The 25,963-nt window shown below is 43.5% G+C and overlaps 1 protein-coding gene across 2 annotated transcripts in view; it reads left to right on the top strand.

Annotated features, from left to right (window-relative positions):
- LOC146189377 (uncharacterized) overlaps positions 1-25,963 on the top strand; it is a 52,466-nt gene that overhangs the window by 9,732 nt on the left and 16,771 nt on the right. Inside the window, exons 1-2 of one of the 2 annotated variants that reach the window (XM_084604217.1) lie at positions 21,755-21,802; positions 24,430-24,471. In XM_084604217.1, the coding sequence (XP_084460343.1) occupies positions 21,796-21,802; positions 24,430-24,471 (49 nt within the window). In that variant the 5' untranslated portion in view covers positions 21,755-21,795. Of the gene's footprint in view, positions 1-21,754; positions 21,803-24,429; positions 24,472-25,963 lie in introns of those variants that run through there. The other variant, XM_084604216.1, reaches the window with a different exon arrangement.

The following is a 25,963-nucleotide window of genomic DNA, read 5'->3' as shown; positions in this document are numbered from 1 at the left end:
GTGGGGCCTTTCGCGATGAGCATGTGGAAAGCGCCGTCATCAATTCCTGTGAGGATATGACGTATTTTAATGGCCTCGGTCATGGTCGGGTCAACGCAACGACACATATCAACAATGTCCTCAATGCAAATGGTGAACGTTTCACCAGACAGCTGCAGTCGCGACCGAAGACGCTGTTCCGCGCGGAGTTTTCGGACGGCGGGGCGGCCAAAGACATCAGAAAATTTCGTCTTGAAATTCGCCCAGGTGGCAAAGTCCGACTCGTGGTTTCGAAACCACAGATTAGCGACGTCGCTCAAGTAAAAAATGACATTATTGAGCTTACGATTGTTGTCCCAGTTATTGTGACGGCTGACCCGTTCGTAAGTGGTTAGCCAATCGTTGACGTCGTCATCGCTGCTTCCACTGAAGGTAGCGGGGTCCCGTTGACGAAGCGCACCTGTGCAGGTGACGGGCGGAGGCAGGTGCAATGAAGTCGGCTCCGTCATTGGGGTAGTCAATGTTCTGCTGCGAAGTTCCAGGGCGAGATGGTTACAGGGAACCTCAGATTGACCTCCACCAAGTGAAATGTGGATTTAATGGTTGGTTGGAACGTCTAGCGCTGGCAGTAATTCGGGCACAGCAGGATCGGAATACCAGCCGCAGGGCACAGCTTCAGCGCGAGAGCGATGGGCGCCGGAGACCAGCGATGGTGATGGCGATGCCGCAGCGTTGTTTCTTCTTCTCCTTTACAAGATATATATATATATATATATATATATATATATATATATATATATATATATATATATATATATATATATATATTTATATATATATATGGTCGTTTACTACCAGATTGAATATCATCACCCTCTCTAAAGTGTCATTGCGTCCGTCTGGCAATACGAAGTATCTAACCGAGGCCTCTCTCTGCTTTCCTCACTTGGATATGCGGCCGCGTTTGGTGCAATGGAGCTATCAATGCTATCACTGTGCGCAAGCTAACAGTGGACGAAACTGTAATTCCGCGAACTCGGACATTGCAATACAACTCGAAAACTCCATTCCAGCTGTAATCTCATGCTACTTAATAATTCCTAACTATAGGCTAGCAGGGAAGAGCATATTAAAGCGGGAAAGAGTCATATGAAGAAAGGAGACGAACAGGAGACAGTAAAGTGCCGAACGGGGGCAAGGTAAAGAAACCTCAGCGTTTCAGTTTCTCTCTGAACCCTACTGCGGCGCAATGTAATGAGACGGAGTCAACGGCATAGAGTGGAGGCGCCAAACGTGTGAGTGCAATTGTTCATGCTACTTGAGAGTGTAGAGGTTATATTTTACAGACAATGCAGAAAAGGGTGCAACGAGCCTTCAATCGTTTCGATCAAAGGCTGCTGCGCCTTAGAATCCAGAAAATATGGAATGTGAAATGTTCTTTTTTTTAGAAATGGAGAAATGGGTTCACTTGTATTCTGTTACTTAATCTGAGAGATTCCGGTGCGGATAATAGACGAACCCAGAAACAGTGAGGTAATAGGGCAAACATTGACGCAAATACAAAAAGTTCGCTCGGGTTAGGCATGACAGCACGGCCATACGAAATGGTTTGCACGGTTAAGGACTCTGAAGGTTGTATCCATGTATAGCCACCTTCCAGGAGACCTAACATTCAGCGATACCAGAGATATTGCAGGTCGAGCTGTGGTTGATGTTAGCATAACGGGATGAAAAATCGGTCCCTTAAAAGCATAGCGTTGACGTAAGGGCATGAGAGCAGAAGAAAAACCTAGGACGGCGCCTGATTTTTTCTTTAAGAGTGGCCGTGGTCGCACTTTAACAGCGCTTTTTATTCTGTGAATTGTGAGCAATCTTTCTTTAAATAACGAAGAATAAAAATTATTAACATCAGCAGATATCATGAGTAAAGATTAGTAAAACTTACTCGGCACAACGCACTCACCCTACTCAAAGGGCCTGGCTTTGAACACCAAAAATGGCTAGCTCATTTTGTTAAAGTGCATATTTTTGGACAAGTTAATGGGCTACTAGTTTCAATTCTGCGTTACGGACAACGGCGTTTCGGCTAAATCAGTCCTATACGCTATAGTGAAAAAGTGGCAAGATCTAAATTTATAAGGAAAAATAACGAACGTTCTGTTCATGATAACTCGTCAATGTATTGAATGAAATAGAAATTGAACAATGGGGCTAAAGCTGCGGAGAAAATCTTGGTAACATCTTTTATGCAGATGAAAGTTTACTGCTGAATAACTAGAGAAAAGAATTGCAGGGCATAAATTATTACCTAAATACAAAATTGGTAGAGATAAGCCTCACGGCTGCAAAATACCTCAGGATACAGGCATGGCTGAGGTATTCAAAGCCTTGGGTGCGACCGACTGCCGCTTCTTTCCGGCCGTCAATACAGGTGTCGCGTCATACCCCTGCCACTGCCCCTCTGGAGGAGCAGGCCCGAGGTGGAGAAAAAGGTGTGCTCCGAAACGCGTTAGTATGGTTGCTGAAAGAAGGGTCCGCTTGAAGCTTTTTTTGAAGCAACTGGGCTGCTGCAGAGTGTTTCGCGTAATTTGACCATCAGCCGACCTTCAGCCCCATTCATAGTGGCGGGCGGCCTAGTTGCTTCTTTTTGCGTGTGGTGCACAAAGCGGGCGGTACCACTTTCTTGGGGTGCTGCTTCGCTTCTACTTCTACCTCACACACCAGCTTCTTCAGATACTAGGCGAACTTCATTCGTACCTAATCATATTGGCGGTCTTCGCACTGCGTGACTTCAATAATTAGCTATGCGCATGCGTGGTGCTCTTCAGCTGCTGCTCCGCTGCGGGGGATATAAGCCCTTGAGAAGCCGCTCTAGAGCTCACTGTATACGCTCGCCTACAAGCCGAATCTGCTAATCCTGCCGGCATCGCTCGCCGCGAAGAGGCAGAACTTTGGAAGAAAGCTCAGAGAGCTAAACGAGCGCCGCAAACTCTTGAAGAGTGCTAAGAAAGGCTTGCAAAATAGCAACGCAAGGCGGCGGAGAAGGCACTATACTCCGTTTCATACATCAGGTGCAACGCAGCGAAAGCTACGCAAGTAGTCCGCAAGAAAAAAAACAGGAGGCGTATCACTACGCGCTCGTTCCGTAGTCGAGTGGTTCCTGCCTAAATGGGCTCTATTCCGAGCATACAAGTTTACAATAACATGCTTCGCATGCTTAGACATATTCACAGAGCGGATCTTATATAAAAAATGCACACCAAAGAACCATTTTCTCAAAAAGAGATGCGCTGCGCGGAGGGCACAGCCAGCGCCATCTGGTGGCACCGCTGGCAAGGTTGCGGGGCAGCAAAACGCGGCACGAACAAAAACGGCATAAAAAAACATACAAATTAGCCGAATCCGACCTTTTCTCCCTAAAAGTGCTTTTTATGAAGTTGATGGCAAATGTAAAATGTATTAAGCTTGCAGACAAAGCCACTATTATTTTCTCTCGTCAAGAGCAGGCACTATTTTTTATCGCGGATGCGGAGAGCGCAAACAAGAGCTGTAGCTTTGGTAGTGTTGCACTTGATGTATGAAATGGAGTATAGAAGAACAAAAACAGTGGAACGATTCGGTCTCATCAACTATACTACAGATTTCGCTTTGTATAGGCTGGATTAGCCGAGTTAAGCCACTGCCAATTTTTGCTTTCTGTCAGTCAAGTAGAATCATGTCGTACTGTAGAAGAAAAGTTAGAGCGAGGATAGTAGGGTTTCTATTCTTGGTATGGCGTCATTTCATGGCTCTCTTGCTTGTCCCATGAGGACCCCTTAAAGCGTAGCAGATGCGGCTTCACATTGTAAAGCGAGAATGCGCTTCCGGTGCCAGTGCTGTAGGAGAAGTGGATACCGTCGCGCATGGGCAGAACAAAAGGTTGCTCTCTGGCGAATGCACTATACCATCGCGCATGCGCAGATCACAAGATCGTGCTCCGGTGAAAGCTTAGGAGGGTTCACTGCTAGCACTTAGCTGGGTTTTTAGGACGATCGCCGAAGGACTAATACATGCACTTCACGCTGGAAAAAGATAGTGCTAGAACCGGAGGCGCATATAAAGATGGCTTTTATTTGAAAAAGTCGAAAGGAGAGAAGAAGTTTACAAAGCTTGTAAGCACTCATAATCATGCGGCGTATATACAGGCTGCTCGAAAGATATCTGTAAATTCCGGAAACGGTAGATACATTTATGCAACAGTACGAATAAAATAGCGAATGCCTGGTAGGTGCCCAGAAGTAATGAGTAGCTTACACGTTATAATGCCACGGACGGAAGGGTTAAAAGACTGGGATTTCGTCCTTTTTTCAGGCTTAATTGTATGCGCAATGTGTGGGTAGCTGAGAGCCATCATTGACAGCGTTTAACGAATGAATATACGGTAAAGGAAAGAAATTTAACATTAGTACCATAAGAGTCCAGCAACAATACAGAAACAGATGTACCACTCAGAAAATACTACACTGCTGACTTAAAACTGCTAAAGCCAAAGTAATACAAACTACACATCTACTGATAGATTTGAGAACAAGGCCCCATTTTAGGAGCCGAAATGTTAACGCAAATTGTTTTTTTTTTACTGGTCGCAGACACTTGGTTCGTCCAATATATTATTTACTAGAGCTTAAATAACAGTTAAAACATGAGCCAGCAAGAAATCTAAAAACTAGGAGTAGGTTTCCTTGTCAATAAGTATATAGCGAGTAATATAGATGAATTCTATAGTATTAATGAGAGGGTGGCAGGCATTGTAATTAGGCTTAATAAGGGGTACAAATTGAAGGTTGTACAGGCCTGTGCACCTACATATAGTTATGATGACCAGGCAGTTGAAAGCTTCTACGAAGATGTAGAATTGGCAATGCGAAAAGTAAAGACACAGTATACTGTACTAATGGGCGACCGCAATGCCAAAGTAGGGAAAAAGCAGGCAGGAGACCAGGCAGTTGGTGACTATAGCATTGGCTCAATAGCAGAGAGGATTAACTAGTTGAGTATGCAGGGCGCAATAACTTAAGAATCACGAATATCTTTTTCAGCAAACGGAAGAACCGAAAATGGACACGAAAAAACCCTAACGGGGAGACTAAAAATGAGATTGACTTCATAATGTGTGCTACCCCCACCGTTATGCAAAATGCAGAGGTAATCGGGAAAGTGCGATGCAGTGACCACAGGATGGTGAGGTCCCGAATTAGTGTAAATCTGAAAAAGGAACGCAATATATTAGTAAGAAAGAAGACCATCAATGAATTAGCGGTGAAAGGGGGAGGGAGGGCAGAAGAGTTCAGGATCTCGCTACAGAATAGATATTCAGCTCTAACCGAGGATGGCGACATTACCCTAGAAGCAATGAACAATAATTTCAGAGATATTATTACTGAGTGCGCTATAGAAGTAGGCAGGAGGATAGTTAGAGAGGATACCGGTAAGCTGTCTAAGGAGACTAAAGATGTGATTAAGAACCGCCAGGGTATAAAAGCTTCCAATGAAACAGATCAGATAGAACTGGCCGAGATATCGAAGCTAATTAATAAGCGCAAGATGGCCAATATAAGGAAGTATAACATGGAGAAAATTGACCATGCTGTAAAGAACGGGGGAAGTCTTATAGCGGTAAAGAAATTGGGCATAGGCAAAAACCAGACGTATGCGCTAAGGGACAAGGCGGGCAACGCCATCATGAATATGGACAAGATAGCAAAGTAGCCGAGGAGTTCTGTACAGATCTCTACAGTAGCCAAGGTAGTCAGGACCGTAATGAGATTGACGGTAGGGAAAAACAGTCAGACGTTCCACCAGTGACGAAGGACGAGGTCAAGAAAGCATTAGAAACTATGAAAAGGGGGAATTCAGCTGGAGAGGATCAGATAACTACAGATTTGTTGAAGGACGGGGGGGATATCGGGCTAGAAAAACTGGCCACCCTGTATACGCAGTTTCTGGTGTCATCGACGGTACCGGAACCATGGAAGAATGCCAACATTATCCGCAATCATATGAAAGGGGACGCTAAGGACCCTAAAATTTCAGACCAATCAGCCCTCTGTCTGTTACGTATAAGGTATTTACTAAGGTAATCGCTAATTGAATCAGGACAACCTTAGACTGCAATCAAGCAAAGGATCAAGCAGGTTTTTGGAAACGGTGCTCTACTATCGATCATATCCATACCATCAACCAGTGGATAAAAAAATTCTCGGAATATAACCAGCCTTATACATAGCATTCATTGATTTCGAAAAAGCATTTGACTCAGTAGAAACCCCTGCGGTGATGCAGGCATTGCGAAATCATGGGGTCGACGAGCCAGACGTGAAAGTGCTGGAAGATATATATAGTGGTTGCACAGCAACCATAGTTCTGCATAAAGGAAGTAACGAAATTCCCATAAAGAAATGTGTTAGACAAGGAGACATGATCTCCCTAGTGCTATTCACAGCTTGCTTAGACGAAGTATTCAGAGACTTGGAATGGGAGCAGTTAGGTATAAGGGTAAATGGAGAACACCTCAGTAATCTGCGATTTGCTGATGACATTGCCTTGCTAAGTAACTCAGGAGATGAAGTGAAAAGAATGATTGATGACCTAGGCTGGAAAGTAGAAACGTAGGCTTGAAAATCAATTTGAAGAAGACTAAGGTAATAATCGACAGCCTCGGGAAGGAACAGCAGTTTACGTTAGGTAGCGAAGCACTGGAAGTAGAAGGCGAATATGTCTACTTAGGACAGGTAGTAACCGCAGATCCGAACCATGAAAAGAAAATAACAAGAGGAATAAGATCGGGATGGAGCGCATTTGGCAAGCACTCGCTGATTATGACTAGCAGCTTATGTGCTACAGATATTACAGGGAATAAGATTTCGTTCATGGAGAGTAGCGGCCGAAGTAAATGCGCGCGCGTTCTAATTTGAGCTTTTCACTTGTGTAGCTAACTAAGACGTATTACTGGCAAGATAGAAAAGATGCTGCCTTCACGGAGCAGTACGCTGCTAGAACGAAGAAGGATCGTGCGAAAGTCAGGTAAAATTTTCTTAAAAAAGGTGTTTACATGGAAGTTTCACTGAAGTGAACTAAAGAGTCTGCAACCACGGGTTGCGGTATGCATGATTAGTAGTCTCAGGCAGCGTCTGCAGTGCTGAGGTAATTTCAAATGTCAGGGTACGTGAATAAATGGGAAATCGAACATTACATGTTGCGATATGCTGAAGTATGCGTCAGCAAAGCTACTCGGTGCGAGGAAAACAAATATGCTCGCCCGTACCATGATTATCAATGACGGTAGTCAGTGCGCAAGAATTCGCAACGTGGGAAGTACTTTTTTGCACTTGCTATAAAATTAAACCATGTCGTCCCCACAATCTAACTCTTCTGTTCTACTATGCTCAAGGGAGCCGATGAACCGATATTCCACCGCTTCCACAGATATTTGAAGGCGGTCAACATCGGTCAAGTGCCTGGCAGCTCCGCTTCATGTAGCAAAGAATTCTTGTAATTAAGATTTACTGGCAGCTTGCTGCTGACTGGTTGTGTGGGAGCTTGAGTGCCTTCCACAGTGGCAACACCAACACTGGAGAGTCCGCGTGCTCGTCCAAGTAAACTTATAGGCCGGGCCTACGCTTCGGCAGCTAGCTGACTTGATAAAGTGCTGTCTTCCTGAATGAGTGGTCCAAATACCTTAAATAAGCTTAGAAATGCCCAAACCTAAGCAAATAAATATGTGAATACAGCATTAGCGCGCTTCTAAACTGCATAGGAAACGATGGCATAGCTGGAGTTCAACACTCGTTATCTCCCTCAGGGGCTGCCGCGAGATGGCGCCGCGCTACGTCCTTGTGTCCAATACCATCACGCATGCGCGGAATACATGATCTTGGTCCGGTGAACGTTTACGAGGGTTTCACTGCCAGCACAACACTGGGTGTTTTACGGAAGATCACTTAAAAACCAAGAGATACAGTTTATGCTGCGAAACAAAAAATAGTGCTAGAACCGCAGACACCCATAAAGATGGCTTTTATTGAACAACTCAGGTAGTGAGCAGCAGTTTACCAAAGCTTGCTAAATTGTTGTGGCGTACAGAAATGCTGGTCGAAAAATAAGTCTAAATTTCTGCAATTGTGGATAATATTGTACAACAGTGCGAATAAAATATCGAATGTCTGGTAGATGCCCAGAAGTAATGAGTACTTGCCATTATGCGACAAAGGGAAAGAATAAAACATTGCGCTTTCGTGGTCGTTTGAGGCTTAACTGTTTGTACAATGGGCGGATAGCAGAGGGCCATTATTGATTGCGTTTAATGAAGGACAATACGGGGAAGCAAAGAAATTTAACATTGCCTCAAGATTCCAGCCACAATAGACAAACAGATGTTTCCTCAAAATATTAAGCTAGTGGCTTCAAACTGGAAAAGCCGAAATAATAACGATTATACATGGTGAGAGCCGAGAAGTCAGCACAAATCCACTTTTTTTTCACTGGTCGGAGACTCTTTGTTCGTCCAAAGCAGTTAACCTTACATAACCATTAAAACATGAGCCTAATGCTCGAACGTATGGTTCCCCGAAAGCTGGAGCACATCTACTTGGCAGCAAGAAGCTTAAAAAATGCCTTTTATATCTCTGCGTACAACTTCGTATATTTATTATCCTTAATCCTTCGACGTAAAAGTAGACTTCTCTCTTACAGTTTGCTCTGACAGTACCGAATATATGCTCCAATACAAAAGATTTTGATCATCATACTCAGACATTCAAAGCCGCACTGTCAAGACAAAATTACACAGAAGAGATAGCCGATGACGCGATTGAGCGCGCCCGCAAATGAACCGGGTCTCTATCCTGGAAGAGGAATCAGTGAAAGACGACGGCAATACCAAAATAAACCTAATCCTTGCCTATTGGTCTACAGCTCTCAGATTGAACAAGACATTAAGCCACCATTTTTACATAATAAGACAGCGTGCTCGGCTGCCATCGATATTCAAGGAGCCACCACGGGTTTTGTACCGCCGGGACAGAAACTTCAGAGACCTACTTGTTAATGCCCAAATCAAAAAGACTGTTGGTCTTATTGGATGTCATCCACGCGGGTAACCTCTCTGCAAAATTTGTTCGCACATATCGGACACCAAAGTCGCAAAGTCAAAGTCCGGCAGGTTCACGTTTCAGATAAATTAAGACCTCGACTGCGACTCACGCAGTGTGGTTTATAAACTGAGCTGTGAAGTTTGTGAGCAGGAGTATATCGGTCATACAAAGACATCATTTCACCTCCGCTTTAACAACCACAAAGCCCATGCTACATCCCTATCAGATTTGCCCCCTTCTAAACACCAGCGTGGGCCACTGTACAGTTTCGAAACTATCATGTCATTCTTCCACAGTCAGACTTCCTAAATACCAATTACAGGGAACAAAGAGAATCATAGTCATATATGAGTTTGACACTCATCTATGGCATCAACGCTACTCCTGGCAGACTTTCCTGCTCAGAGGAAGGAACTTAGAAAGTCCTACTCGCTACTGATCACCAGGACGCGCGAAGACTAAGCGTTTTTCTTAACAAAGACAGCCACGCGTTCACACTACATGAAAGAGACTCGATATTTATTTGTTTTTAATTTTTTTTTCTGCTGGTCGCTTCTCAGGTCAATATTCACATTCTTCTCAGTAAAACACTGGACGTCCTTCAATCTTCAGAGATGACAGAGACCACGGTGCGGCTTCGCGAGCCGCAAACCTTATCACTGTCAAAATTTTGTCTTTTTGATTTACATGTTACATTCATTACCTTGATTTATTTTTACATTTTTCTTCCCGTCGTTTACATCACTTTTTTACACAAGTTTTTAAACTTCACTCTAGTTTCCTTCACCTGTATTGGAAAATACGGAAATCGCGACACTATGACTGTGTCGAGGCATTGTTCTTGAGCCAAGTCATTCCAAATATTCTGAAACTTCATTTCGTTTAGCGACCTATTTTCCTTAGTAATATTTTTGCGCCCTTCTGTTTCCGCTTTCCTTTTCCTCTGTCTCGTCTACGCAGTACTTCTAATGCCATGTTCCGCAGGTTTACCCTTTCCTGTTTCCTTTCTTCCTCCATGCTGCCGCTTTTCTGTGGAAAAGGTGGAGTCACTACAGTGTGAAACTGAAAGTTTGAGAGGAAGGGCGTCATACGGTCTGAAAGCAAGTTTATGTACAGCTAGAAGAAATATGAAAGGGAACACGGGAGTGCGTGGCCTCTGCGTTTTGCAAAGCGCTGCCACCAATGCAAGGCGAGAATGCGTGGCACCAAGGGTATGCTCGGGAAGAGTAGCCGATCAAGCTTTCTTTGGATGCCTCTTTACCACTGATTCTTGTCACCTGCCGATGACAGCGCATTTGAAAGCATGGATGCCACGCGCTGCCGTGTTCCAAATCCAAGCGAAAGAATGTAAGTTCACAGATGGAAGCGTTGCCAGCGGCCGTTGTGGCGGCTTCTAGCTAGTAGCATTCAGTTGTCGCTTCTGCACCTACCTTAGAGCGCTCTTCCGGGCGCCTGATACGGGCCGGACGCTGTGGCCCAGCGTCGTGGTGGTGGCAGCCTCACGGCCGCCTAGAACCTGCGCTCAATGTTCTCCCCAGCCTCCCGGTTCTTCTCTATTTTTTCTTGGTTTTCTGTCATCCGTTCTTTGTCTCGCTCTACTTGCACCGTTGGAATGTCTGCTGTTGGTGTTCTCCTGCATTTTTTTTTTAAAGCAGGAGCGCCTTCTGAAAGCGGCATGCTATATGGTCTCACCTTCACTCTCAAGTGAGCTGCGGGGTCGGGATCACACCTCTTCGTGGTTTTCGTCAAGCTGATGATCTCAAAACTGGGCTATTGTACAGCTATCCTGACGAAGGGAATACCATCCCGAAACACTCAGCGAAATAAGCACCGGAAACTGTAGCGGTTGTCGCGACGTTCTACTTTCTTCAATAAACTGGCCCATTTAAATTTCAGCTGTGTATATATATATATATATATATATATATATATATATATATATATATATATATATAGCGCATGAGCGCCTTGCTTTGCGGCTCCAATGAAAAGCGGCCGCCGCATCCCTGGGCACAGAGTCGAGTGCCTTAACCACTGCACCACCATGGAATGGAGACAATAGAGGGCCTCAGAAGACACGTAGAACACCGAAGCCACTGCTAGTCTCGTTGTTTTCATGCGTCATTTGTGTCGCTGTCCCTTTTACTCAGTGCGTAGTATCAGTTTCATCTACTCTCGGAGAGATTGTTGGCCTCATAAAAGAGGGCACATATCCGCACAGGGGGATCGCCCATGATATAAGGTTGGGAGAGAGTTTTTGAGATACACATCAACATGGGCACATATATTATGGTTTCTTGGGCGAAAAGAAGTTCCTGCTATAGGGAGTTTTTGAGATACACATCAACATGGGCACATATATTATGGTTTCTTGGGCGAAAAGAAGTTCCTGCTATCAGGAACTTCTTTTCGCCCAAGAAACCATAATATATGTGCCCATGTTGATGTGTATCTCAAAAACTCTCTCCCAACCTTATATCATGGGCGATCCCCCTGTGCGGATATGTGCCCTCTTTTATGAGGACAACAATCTCTCCAAGAGTAGATGAAACTGATGGATATAGCAGGATGGTTTCTTGGGCGAAAAGTTCCTGCTATATAGCAGGAACTTCTTTTCGCCCAAGAAACCATAATATATGTGCCCATGTTGATGTGTATCTCAAAAACTCTCTCCCAACCTTATATCATGGGCGATCCCCCTGTGCGGATATGTGCCCTCTTTTATGAGGACAACAATCTCTCCAAGAGTAGATGAAACTGATACTACGCACTGGGTAAAAGGGACAGCGACACAAATGACGCATGAAAACAACGTGACTAGCAGTGGCTTCGGTGTTCTACATGTCTTCTGAGGCCCTCTATTGTCTCCATTCCATGATGGTGCAGTGGTTAAGGCACTCGACTCTGTACCCAGGGAAGCGGCGACCGCTTTTCGTTGGAGCCGCAAAGCAAGAGCTCATGCGCTGTGCGATTGCAGTGCATGTTAAGGAAGATCAAATGGCCGAAATCTCCTGAGTACTCCACTACAGCGTCTCCAATAGTCTGAGTAGCTTTAGGATGTTAAACCATAGGATGAAAACAACGTGACTAGCAGTGGCTTCGGTGTTCTACGTGTCTTCTGAGGCCCTCTATTGTCTCCATTCCATGGTGGTGCAGTGGTTAAGGCACTCGACTCTGTGCCCAGGGATGCGGCGGCCGCTTTTCGTTGGAGCCGTTAAGCAAGGCGCTCATGCGCTGTGCGATTGCAATGCATGTTAAGGAAGATCAAATGGCCGAAATCTCCTGAGTACTCCACTACAGCGTCTGCAATAGTCTGAGTAGTTAGGATGTTAAACCATATAAAACCAAAACCAATTTTTTGTTTTTTTTTTCGCGGAAGCCCTAAACCTGATTTTAAGCAAGAAACCTTAGATGCCAGACCAAAGTTTCAGTTCTATACTAGCGAAAACGGTTCACTATAGGTCCAAATAAAAGAGAGATGAGGGACACCGCACAGCGTAGAATGATATATCATTGATAGCGTTTGGGAATGGTTCCTGGAAGGGTTCTGAGGGATGAAGTTGCAATAAGCCTGCAATACACTCGATATTTTTTTATACATAGGTATATCGACGTTTTGTGTGTCTTTAATAAGTGCAATATTAATAATTTAAACATCCTAAATACATATTTACTTATTTATGGAGAATAATATTAGGCGCATTAGGGAATATATTCTTGCTGACGAGGACGAAGAAGCGGGCAGTGGCATGAGTATAAGGGCAACAACAACAGAACATTTGGCAGTCCACACTGGACCCTGGCCAATCCCCCTTCGTGAGCATGTGCCAAATATCAAGGAAGAAGAAGAAGAACAGGAGCGCTCGCGCCCACGAGACAATCATTAAATGTTCTATCTCTCATCGCCATCGGTTATGTTCTGTTTCCTGGCGTTCATCGGCTTTCCTCCTTATAACATTTTGGCTGGAGGTGCGCAGTACATTCATCCCTCCACCTACTGGCCCGGATCTTCGGCGACCACTGCAGCGTCTGCTTTCTTATCGGTAGCGGGTTCGTGGAACACATTGCTGGCTGATTCCCAGCCTGTCTGACACGACTTCACCGTTCACTCTGGTTCCTATTGTCCTCCGTCCCGACTACAAGACATGACGAGCTGGAAATAGACCAGATGACTTCACCCGCCGACCCGAGACGCCGACCCATATGAGCACATAGCCCTCACTCATGCCGTGCAATGCGCGCCTAGACATCGACCGTCGTATTGCGGCGACTTTGTCCCGAATGGTTTCTGCACCAGATTTCTTCCGGGGATCATTTTATTCGTGACATTTTAAAACAAGGCACATACCCACATAGAGGAGTGGCAAAGGTGTAGTGGTATAGACCTTTTCATCGGGCGAGCAAGAGGTCAGAACACCTCCTCTACGGGCTGTACGGACCAGTTCCGATGCCACTTTCACCGTGTTGACGTCAGGAGCACACAACAACCACGCGAGCAATATGGAGACGCTCAGGAAACACTCGTTTGTTGCAAAGGTCTATAAACATAAAAATTTATACAGGCAACTAGGACAAAATAATAGCGCAAAAGCTGCAAGCCGTTGTCTTCCTTCTCATCCGTCTTGATTCCTCAGATCACGCCCATCATTATGTCATGCATCTGAAGGTTGTCGATATTCTTTTTTTACACAATCAGGACGACCGCTTGTTAGTCCGAGGAGCGTTACGACGAGGAGGGAGAAGCAGGCAGTGGCGTGGCCTGGAGCCTCGCGCTAGGCCAGCCGACATTCATCAAACGTCATCTCTTATAGCCATTTGCCATCCTTTGTTTTCCTGTGTTGACCGCTTTGCAACCTTGTAATAGCATCAATGGTAAGATTCTTTATTCTCACGCATGCGGGTGCATGAGAGTTTAAAAATGTCGGTAGCACCTCCTGCGAGGAATTCAAGAAGCGGAATAGCAGGCTTATGCGGGTTCAGAAATATTCTTCCTTTGTTTTGGGGTCATTTTAGGCGCCTATAATAAAGTCCCGAGGAAACATCGATATTAATTTACATTATTTAATCTATACGCGGTGTTGTAAACCACAAAAATATTACCCAGACTTTATTTATTTTATCTATGCCGAATACGAAAACCGAAAGCGGAAATTGGAAGTTGGTTTGGAAAAATTCCCATGAACCTGCTGTACACATAAATTTAATGGTTGAGAGATTATTTAACAAAAAGCACTACAAGAATAGCATTACTCGACAACTTTTGTTTGATGGTATTATGTGGGGCATAGTAAGTCTTACAGAAATACATCGGTCGCCCTCGCTTCAGGTTCAATTCGAATTTTCCTATATGGTACACGATGAGGGTGTCGCTAAAGTAGAAGAGATAGTGGAGGCCGCTCTCAGGAAAGCAATGCGGCTATTTGCTCATCTATATAGTACCTTGTAGTGTAGATATCGCATTGGATGGCTATAGGTATGCTTGGGATTGCTGCATAACATCGCAGTATAGTTGTAAACAGCACAATATTATTTTATTTACGCCACCGATCTGGTACTGGCTATAATAGAGACGTGTGTTCAATATGCCTTCATTAGGCATGCATACATGAACCATAATGAAGATACGAGAAATATTTTCCAGTCCAAGGTGAGCTTTAATTAAACAAACAGCTCCAGATGCAAGTCGGGCGGGCGTAGCTAACGTTTTTCTTGACGGGCTTATGAAGAAGCTGCGCGGAAACATTCGCACATACAAAAGTGTTCGCTTACAGATTGGCGCAGCCCTAAATGATCAAATGTCAATCAACAGGGTGAAAATTGAGAAAATATTTATATGGATATACTGAGAGTATCCTCAGCTTTTGTGATATAATCATGCGGGCTTTAATTGAGAGCTACTTCTTTCTGGCTGAAATGAAGGAATGAGATCAGAGCTACGGAAATATTACATCGTCTTCATTATTTTCGGAGCTAGCAAAATCTTGTTATTGATACATATTTTGAAACTTTCCCTAAGGTGTCGGGATTATTTTGTTCTTTGGGGGCCGAATTTCACGCCGAGAAACAATTTTACCACACTATGCAAAATGAGTTTTATAGAGAAACGCATTCTGAATTTCCTGTTTTGTGACATTGGTCATGGCGATTACGTGAGAATACCGTGTCTATGTGGAGGCAGAATGGGCACTCTCATCACCATATTCTCTGTGTTTAGTAGAGCAAATCAACTTGGGCTGGGTTTCATGACAGAGAATAAATAAAATTGAAAATCACTTACAGCCACGAAATTAGGCAACGTGCAGAAAACTGTTCTCGTGTAATATCTGGGATAATATATGTTTGTTCATCCCAGAATCATACCCTTAATAATACCCAGTACTGGTTTAAATTTTGGCTATTGTTAGTTACACAGTTTCCCTGCTTATTCCAGATAATTATTTAACAACCTGAGCGGTAGGTCACAGATGTAAAATGTAACAGCGTGGACATTTCCTTTAAATATTCACACGAGGCGGCATTTAAGCCCTGCCGGGGTGGTGCAGTGGTAAGACGCCCAACTACTGTCCGGAGTTCCTGGGCTCGAATCCGACCTTGGCGGCTGCGTTTCGATGGAGGCGAAATGATGTGGCGTCCATGTGCTGTGCGATGTCAGTGCACGTTAAAGATCCCCAGGTGGTCGAAATTACTCCGCAGCCCTCCACTACGGCACCCCTTTCTCTCTTTCCACGTTCACTCCCACCTTCATGCCTTCCCTTACGGCGCGGCTCAGGTGTCCACAGAGGAAGTGTGACAGATACTGCGCCTTTCCCTTCCTGTGAACCAATAAATAATAATAATAATAATAATAATAATAATAATAATAATAATAATAATAATAATAATAATAATAATAATAATAATAATAATAATAATAATAATAATAATAATAATAATAATAATAATTATTATTATTATTATTATTATTATTATATTATTATTATTATTAGGCGGCATTTAAGACTTAACAACTTAGTATATAGGCGGGTCATGAAACTTTCTGTGGTATCGGCCTTGGCGACATGAACGCTAAAGATTAAAAAGAAGGGCAATGTTTGTCCTGTATTTAAGCAATATCCCACTCCACTTCGGTTACTGTGCGTCCAAAAGGGCTGATGTTATGGCCATTATTTACGGTCGAATGTAATTACAATAAAGAAACGGGAAATTTTTCCGTGAACGAAATTGCAAATTCTATGGCACAAACACACGGTGCTGCTCCTATATGGGCTGTTGCTAAACGCAGATTAAGATAGAGTAATAATGATGTTGGTCCCGATTAGCTTGGATACCGTAGAAATTGTGACTATGTTCGTAGCCTACGGTATAACATTGTGCTACCCAGGATCGAGCCAGGTATGCCATCAAGACGTGTGCCTATTCGCCTCCTGGCATGATTCTTCAGCGCATTGTGTAGCTAGGCGAGTTGTTAAAACCCCAGTTCTTATCAGAGGAGACCATCGTATATGTTGAAATGAAAAACAAAAAGAACATAGCAATTAAGCTCTGCTATGCGCCTAATGACTGCTCGGAATGTAGTCGAATTTCCATAAGCAAAAAAAGAATTTAAACCCTATTCATGAATTCCTGGCTGCAATATTTCTGTTTGTTTTCATTACCAAATCATAAGGCAGCTACTGTCTGCGGCTCACTCTATTACATGCATTTTATTACTTGCCTAGTGACTAACCATTCCAGTGATGTCTGCATGATCCGACGTATGATTACTGGCTTGCTTTCATTACGCTAAATATCCCGAGACATAGATATAGCATGTCGTTTCACTAAGCAGTACAAACAGCTCCTCTCCTGCTTACTATGCGATATCATGAGGTCTCGTGACGTCACAAAACCTTCCGACTAATTAGTGCCCGTCCATGTAACCCCCCAACAGCCACCGGAAAGAGGTAGATTCCTGTTTTTTCACTCACAATGCTGACAATTCGACGTCAAGAACCCCGACACTACATTTTCTTTAAAACAGGACATTTTAAAATCCCGTTAAACAGCACAAGCAATGACAAAAGGAGGTTGGGGGAGAGGGAGAGAGAGGCATTTGAATGAATGCAGGAGGTCGTTGCCTGGAAATGAGCCTGACATGCTCCTTCTGAGAGCGGAAAAAGAGAAGAAAAGAGAGGAAACAGAAATAAAATCTACAATAGAGCACATTCGTGCATGAATGCACATACACAGAGACAAATAGATACATGTGCAAATGCATATACGCACATACTCACACAGATCAGTTTTAAAGGGCGTGTATGAATCTGGGTTCTTGAGATAAGTCAATATGGCATTTGCGCCTTATGCAACCTATAGGCCCCATCGCAACGCGACAAACAACGCGCTCATCACGCAGGTTCCATCCTGAAGTACTATTAAACGAGTTCATTGTGCCCAGCCCCGTGCGTTAAATATTTGACACGAGTAGAGCAAGTCATTAAGGTTTTCGCGCACATCACATGTCGAACACAGAGGGCTGTTTGATACTGCGATAATAAGTCTTAGGCATGTGTAGAGGGACACTTATGCTCTGATTTTAAAGCTGTGACGAGGAAGCGTTCATCGGTACTGTGTGCAGCTCACTTTGCATATTCGTTTGCGTTTCTGGCGATTTCTACTTGTTCAATGAGAAATAAAGTAATTTTAACCTCTATTAACTGAAATATACTGTATGATTTTGTCGTAAAGTTCAATACTCGTATTATGCACTACTTTGCACAACTATAAAGCCAGGCTTTACCTAACCATAAGAAAGTGCCCCAAATGCTTACGGGTAGGGTGTCTGACTTAGAATGCAAGAGTCCTGGAGGCTTAAGTTTCCCTCACCACAGACGCATCTGAACGAAGAAACCCCATTTGCTAGCTCATGCTAACATGAACATGTCATTTTGACTACTGGCAGTGCGTGCCCGGCCATATTAGCTGGTCATCTGCCACGAGCATCCCACCTGCTACTGGCATACCCTGATTCTCCGCTGTCAGTGCTGAAGCCTGAAATATTGGCTGCGTACCGCTGTCACTCTCAAATATATGTGCCAAGCGAAGATGCATTCCAGGGACAAGAACTGCAAAGAAAACGTGAGAAGGAGAAAACGGTAAATACGGCTTTGCGAATGTGAACACAAACGGCCTGTGAGGCTGTATGCTGCCCGTAATTCAAGGTTTGTTAAGCGGACTGTTCTACTCCAATTAAACCTGTCCTCTGCTAGCTGCGTCTACGTGACCCCTGCGAAATTCTTAACCTCATCCACCCACATAATTTTCTGCCACCCCTGCTACGCTTTCCGTCCCTTGGAATCCAATTAGTTACTTTTAAAGATGCATTTGTTATTATCTCTTCGCACTACATGCCCTGCACATGCCCATTTTTTTCATTCTGGTTTCGGCCGTAGTGTCAGTAACCCGAGTTAATTTTCTTACCTACTCTGCACGCTTACTATCTCTTAACGGTAGACCTACCAATTGCCGTTTTATAGCCATCTGCGCTGTCCTCAGCTTAGTAGAATCCTTTTCGTCAGCCTCCATGTTTCAGCCTCATAGGTGGCTACCGGTAACGTGCAACTGTTATACACTTTCCGCTTGAGTGAGACTGGTAAGCTGCTAGTATATATATATGCGGGTACGTACCAAATGCGCTCCATCCCAATCTTATTCTTCTAGTTATTGCCCTATCGTGGTCCACATCTGCTTTTACTACCTGTCCTAAGCAGACATATTCGTCTACCACTTTCAGCGCTTCGCTACCTATTATAAACTATTATTACTATTATAAACTATTATACCTATTATAAACTGCTGTTCATTTCCCAGGCTGTTCAAGATTGCCTTAGTGTTCTGCGTATAAATCTTTAGGTCTACCTTCTTGTTTCTCCTGTCTAGGTCATTGGCCATGCGTTGCTACTGGTAGTTTAATTTACTTAGCCAGGCAATGTCACCAGCGAATCGCAGATTACTGATATTTTCTTCATCCAAACCTGATGTCTAACCGCTCCCATTCCATGTCTTTGAATTGGCCCTCCCAAATGCCACTGTGGACATCGCGTCTCGTTTCCTAACACTTTTCATAACTGGAATTTTCTTTCTTTTTTTAGGCAGAACTATATTTGCTGTAAAGCCACTATCGATATCTTCCAGTACTTTCGCTTACATACGCCCTGTTCTCGCAACGCCTCATCACTGCTGAGGTTTCGAATGAGTCATATGCTTTCTCGTAGTCCATGAATGCTACGTATAGGGCTACCACTAGCATGCCTAACTAAACCTGTCTAATGTATTCTGTAGCTATATTTGGCGGACCCTTTTCTGTCGTGCATTTTTGCTCACTTGTAGACGTCTGTAGAGCTGCATTCCGCAATTGTGTTTCAAAGAAAAAATAAATATGGTCATTTTTTACATTTTGTTAAATATTGTCACGTGGTGGTGACAAGGTCGATGACATAAATGAACAATTGAAGAAACTCTTTACTGGGCTGAGCAACTCGGCGGTGGCGATAGCAACAAACGTGCTCGTCGATCGTCGAACAAAGAATGCCCGTGGCACTCGTCAACGCTCAATTTAAAGGCTGCTCAGAACAATCATGATAACGTCGCAAGCAGCTACCAGCACAAGCTGAAACATTGTAGAAACATACGCGAGGGATCGGAATCTTCAAGACAGATCTCAGGGCATCGTTCGCGACAAAGAAATTGATAACGCGTCGTATCGCGACGAGCATGAACAAACACTGGTTACAGAATTGATAAGCGCGCCAGAATCACAATGATAAGGCCGTGTTCCACCGGCTGTCGAACAGGAACAAATAAAGATAAACAGTTCGCGGCATTACATCAGTGTCAAGGTTATCTCCTGAATACCTTGCAGGCGCGCGGATGAGCATAATATACTTAGAAGAAAGGCCATGCAAGCAACTGCTTTAGTATAATTTTATCGAGGAAGCAATTACTAAAGACAACCAAGTATAGTGGGCTTCCGAGTTCAATAAGTGCGTTCTAACCGCAGGTTTCGCAGATCTCGAGTATTTCCTTACTAATGTGGCGAGTATATATGTTCTCGAGAAGAGTAGTCTTCTGTAGCAGCTCTCTGTGTGAATATAGATTCAGCAATGTAATTCGGCTTTCAAATATTCGATAATTTCGACCCCGCCAGTCACCCAAAACGTGCTCAGAAAGATAAGGCATCCGGCTGGAGATATGACTTGATAATAATAATGATAAGCACCTATGAAACACCACGGTGTCGGTATTCTGTGTAACCTTGCACCAATAGCGTTAACAGCTTCGAAATACAGCCATAATTATTCGCCAGTAAAAATTAACGTGTTTAAAGGCTTCCGCGGTTTTTGACCGTAGCGTCATCACAGGTTAGGGTTGACGCTTATTCGTCAAGGTTTGGCATCCAGATCCTAATATTGATGGTTTAACGCAATTCTTTTCGAATAAAATCTCTGCTTAACAACTTATCGAATAATCTGTAAGCGTTGAGGAGGACACAGAAATTCGGACATTCGATATGGTAATGACACTCAACGGCACATTTAGGCATTTGAGGAAGGCCGAAGTTGACGTAATGCAGTTGCACACAAGGCACGACCTCTTGGATGAAGGAATAGGACAAACAAGATATATATATATATATATATATATATATATATATATATATATATATATATATATATATATATATATATATATATATATATATATATATATATATATATATATTGAAGATGGTCAAGGCGAAAAATATTGTAACTGACGTTTCGGCCGGGGGCTGGCCTTCGTCGGAGATTTGTTCATTCCGACGAAGACCGGTCCCCGGCCGAGACGTCTGTCATTGAAGTGTTTTTCGCCGTGGCAATCTTCAATATATTCTTTTACCCTGGATATAACGCCTTTTCACTTCAGATATTTATTTAGTGCATCAGATATATAGTGTTCATTTGTTATATGCTTCATGCTTAGGCATGTTTGATGAAACAGGAAACAAAAGCAGCCTACAATTGGATATGTAAATATTGTATACTGGGAAGTATACGCGAGTTATATTCGTAGTTTCTGCATTAGCGCTTCTCATACCGACTTAGAGAGCAGTAAGCAGGAAAATACAATGAATAAATTGAAAAGCGTGGCTATAAACTCAATGCCCTTTTAAAAATAACTAGCCTGTAGGGAAACGAACTTCTTATGCACTATCATTTAACAATGAGTTTTTTTTTTAGACACAATTGAGCACGACATGAGATTGGTATTTATGGGGATTGTAATGTCAATCTTTTAGCAGTTTTGTTAGAGTTTATTGCTTCTTGAGATGCGTGAGGTGTTAGTAAGAGCGTGTTGCACTCTAGGTAAACCCCATTTTAACGAAAGGCAGACAACGTCTGGTCCCTACTTGTCATTCCCTTTATGAAGTTTTGCCTTTCACGCAGGATGGCGCCTGTAATACCGAATACATATAGGCGTTTTGTCATCGTTTTCTTAGATTGTTTCCAATGATTTACATACCGCTTCTGTACTGACGCTCCACGTGGTCCTCTCCCCGCTCACAAAAGGCTGCTATTTAAGAAACGGCTTTTGATAGAAAGGGCAGTGTGAAAATTTCGTCCAAACCCACCGGTTAATAGTTTTCACAGTGATCCGACTTGACAGCATGTTTGGTAAGTATTCGCCTTATATCACAGAGGCTTCCGTTTACAAGAGAAAAAAAAAAAAAGACTCGTTATTGACTTTTCAAGGAACATGTGGCCTGCAATGTGCGATGGACGAAACATGAGTATCGAATGCAAAAAAAAGCAAAAAAAGAAACACCCCTCAATGGCGTGACCTAATGTTTTTAACTGTACCTCGCTATGGTGGAAGCCTCTATTATTTATTTTATGGTTACAACGTCAAGTGACTGGGTCTTAAAAACGAGATAGATAACTTTTGTGACCATTGTTGTTCAGCATGATTGTGACGGATAACACGTAAGAAGCATTAGACAGGCTCATTGTTTCCTATTCGAATTTTCACCTAAATAAAAGCAATCATCTTCACAGAGACAAAGTATTGACTCCTATAAGTTTTTAGTGTGTCGCCTTGAAGACGCAGTCGTCGATTGCGGTCGTTATCATAGCACACTTAATAAAAATGTGATGAAATGTGCTCTCATGAACGTGGAAAGATCGGAGATTTAACTCTAAGTCCCTTAAGCGATGAACATTATATTCCTTGTTTTTTTACAAAGTATGATGCTCAATTATAATATTTTACTAACGTTTTTTAAAACGCGCATTCAAATTTATAATATTCAGAATTATAACAGCCTTGCATCTCCCACATATATTACGTTCTAATCTGATCACTGTATATAGTATCTGTTTGCGCCAGCATCGAACAAAGTCATGTGTATCGCAAAAACGTCAATGGCAGCATGACGAATTAGGGTACCATTGACTTAACTAGAAATACCAGATTGGTCGAGAGAATCGGGACGTTGTCATGACGTAACAAGTAGCGACTGCTCTTCATATAAACTATGGGTGTTGTAGGGGGGCTTCGAGCTTCTAACCTTTCTCTGGTGAAATAGGAGGAAGAGGAGGAGCAGGAAGAAACTTTATGTAAATGAAAAACGTAAACACTTCCAGGAGGACCTCTTAGTCCAGGAGCCTTCTGGCTGTTCCTTCTAGCTCAGCCCGCTCGACCACTCGCAACTGACCTGGAGGTTGCATGGCTAGAAGGGCAGCTTCCCAGGAGGAGGGGGTGGGGTGTTTGACGGGAGGAAGGCGGATGGGATGTGGGCATTCCCATAAGTAATGGTAGAGGGTGGGTGGGGTGGCGTTGCATGTGGTGCAGTATGGCGGGAAGTTCGTGGGGTGAAAGATGTGGGCAAATTTAGGAGATGGGAACGAATGTGTCTGGAGTTGTCGCCAGTATGTGCTGTCAATGTGAGAAAGCATGTGATGTGGTGGCGGGTACGTTGCACGGCAACGACGATAGTAGTGAGCAATTGTAGTGCAGTCAAGAGGTTCGATGGGGGTGTATAATGAAGGTTTGGGGAGGCCATCCACCGGCGTCCGGAAGCTTAGTTCTTGGGCAAACGCATGAGCGCGCTCATTTCCGAGGATGTCCTCGTGCCCAGGAACCCATGTGATGGTGATGGTATCGGGAGGGGTAGGTAGAGTAGATAATATTTTAGCAGATGAGTGTGGGAGAGTTCCTCGCCGGAGATATCTGTATGCTGTTTGGGAGTCTGTGCATACTGTGGTGTGCTGAGTGTGCAACTGACTGATGTGTGAAATAGCGAATGTAATGGCCAAGCATTCTGCCTCGGTGATGCTAGTGCAGTGGATGGAGGCGGCATTGCATGTTGAGCGGGCGAAATTCCGTGAAAACAGCAGTGCAGATGAGAGGAATGTCCGGATTGTGTGAAGCATCCTGGTGAACTAGTCTGTACCATTACGCCATGGTTACGCGTTGTTTCGAAAACGTTGAAAACTAGTATTTTAACGAAAGAAGCGGGACGGTGCCGGCAATAGGATGCGCTATTATACCATAAAGCGAGAGCAGGCACGGCGGTTAAGTTATTGCTTTACGCTAAAAAATACGTGTGTCAGGAAAGTAATTTTTCTTTGTGGTGTAGCACTGTCCTCAGGACACGAATGACGCTCTGGTATTAATCAAGTTAGATATGCGAAATTCATATAAAAATTACAGTGCAAAGTTAAGATTAAAAAGGCAAGCAAAGTGCAGTATGATAAATTGTATGTCGCTATATTTGGTTTAAAGCTGTATGGACGCGGACGTGTCGTTCGTGCTGATGCCGTCAAGGAAATAAAATATGGAGCAGAGCTGTTATGAATGATGTTGTTAACGGGGGCGCAAAACAATAATCTGACCAAGACGACATTGAAAAGTGGTATCGCTCAAATCGGTGTACGGATGCACTTTTAAGGGGCTCATACACTTAAAGTTAACGGCGATCGAGAAAAATTCACAGGTACTGAGGGAGGTTCACTGACATCTATTCTTTACCGTTACTTCTCTACAGCTTGTTACTTGATTAAGTCATCTCTTGTAAGAAATGTCGTCCTAGCATATGGTGAGCGGTAACTGGCGGTGTTTTGCTGCTATTAAGATGACGTGTATAAAAAGACTAAACCCCGTGCCCGTTAGCAGTCATGAATAGTGAAGCCATTACATTCGCCGATATCAATCTACAAGCTTTTTTGTCATGTTGTTCGGGACATAATTGCTCTGGTGAAGTGGAATAGCATAAATCTGAATATTAAACGTCCTCTTCCAGGTGTGATTTTCACCGCTTGCATCATCACCACAGCGTTGTCAGGTAAGGGGAAGAACTCTATGCAAGTTTCCATGTGCATCGTCGTTTCGTCACAGGGATTGTTGCGTGCCCTTATGAGGGATCGTGTTGTTTCCACGGACAGTTCCACAGTAAAGCAAAAAATCAGTCATCGAAGCATTAATACCATTGCCCTCAATGACTCAGAAAGTAATTGGCCTGGAAAAAGTCATCGCCAACTTTAGAAATTTCGTACAGTACGCCAAAAACTTGAGCTTTTACGCACGGTAAGAATAATAATGTTTCAAAGGTTTAAAAGACAAATTCAAAACTGATTCTCAAAGGCTTTGTGAAAGCGGTTGAATGTAAATTGCTTCAGAGTAAACATACTGCGAAATTGCGAATCGCTTGCCAAAGTATATTAGTAATTAGCATGCTGAGTACCTTGATATAACATGCCCACATAAGAGTTGCGATGGAATAGGTATTCAAAAAGAACAAAATATGCTTTTGGTGCCTAGAGGCGCTATATACTTCTCGATGTAGAATGAGCGAGGCAAGATGCGCTGTGTTTCTGGGTACCCTCCGATATGTTATAAGTACACTCTTGCTTCCCTCATTTTAACCGGCTCACCAGATTACCAAAATGGTAACTTTTTTGTGGGGACTAACACTTGTGGGGACACTTGAGGGTATGAAGAGATGAAGGTAATGGTTCCAGTCGGCGGATCCTCTTATGAACCTTCGTTTACTTATGTCCAATTTGCTATTCAGTCCAAAACCCTTTAATATGTGCGCTTATAATCTACCACGTATTCATTAGCACACGGTTGTAACTACACAGATATGTAAAAGACCACCCGACACAGGTATCCACCTAGCCTTGATTTAACCTGGGATTCATTAGCACACGGTTGTAACTACACAGATATGTACAAGACCACCCGACACAGGTATCCACCTAGCCTTGATTTAGCCTGGGATTCATTAGCACACGGTTGTAACTACACAGATAAGTACAAGACCACCCGACACAGGTATCCACCTAGCCTTGATTTAACCTGGGATTCATTAGCACACGGTTGTAACTACACAGATAAGTACAAGACCACCCGACACAGGTATCCACCTAGCCTTGATTTAGCCTGGGATTCATTAGCACACGGTTGAAACTACACAGATAAGTACAAGACCACCCGACACAGGTATCCACCTAGCCTTGATTTAGCCTGAGATTCATTAGCACACGGTTGTAACTACACAGATAAGTACAAGACCACCCGACACAGGTATCCACCTAGCCTTGATTTAGCCTGGGATTCATTAGCACACGGTTGTAACTACACAGATAAGTACAAGACCACCCGACACAGGTATCCACCTAGCCTTGATTTAGCCTGGGATTCATTAGCACACGGTTGTAACTACACAGATAAGTACAAGACCACACGACACAGGTATCCACCTAGCCTTGATTTAGCCTGGGATTCATTAGCACACGGTTGTAACTACACAGATAAGTACAAGACCACCCGAC

Source organism: Amblyomma maculatum, chromosome 5, assembly GCF_055883805.1.
Source record: "Amblyomma maculatum isolate TAMU_Amacu chromosome 5, ASM5588380v1, whole genome shotgun sequence".
In the NCBI taxonomy this organism is placed as follows: Eukaryota; Metazoa; Arthropoda; class Arachnida; order Ixodida; family Ixodidae; genus Amblyomma; species Amblyomma maculatum.
This window is presented reverse-complemented; position numbering and strand designations above follow the sequence as displayed.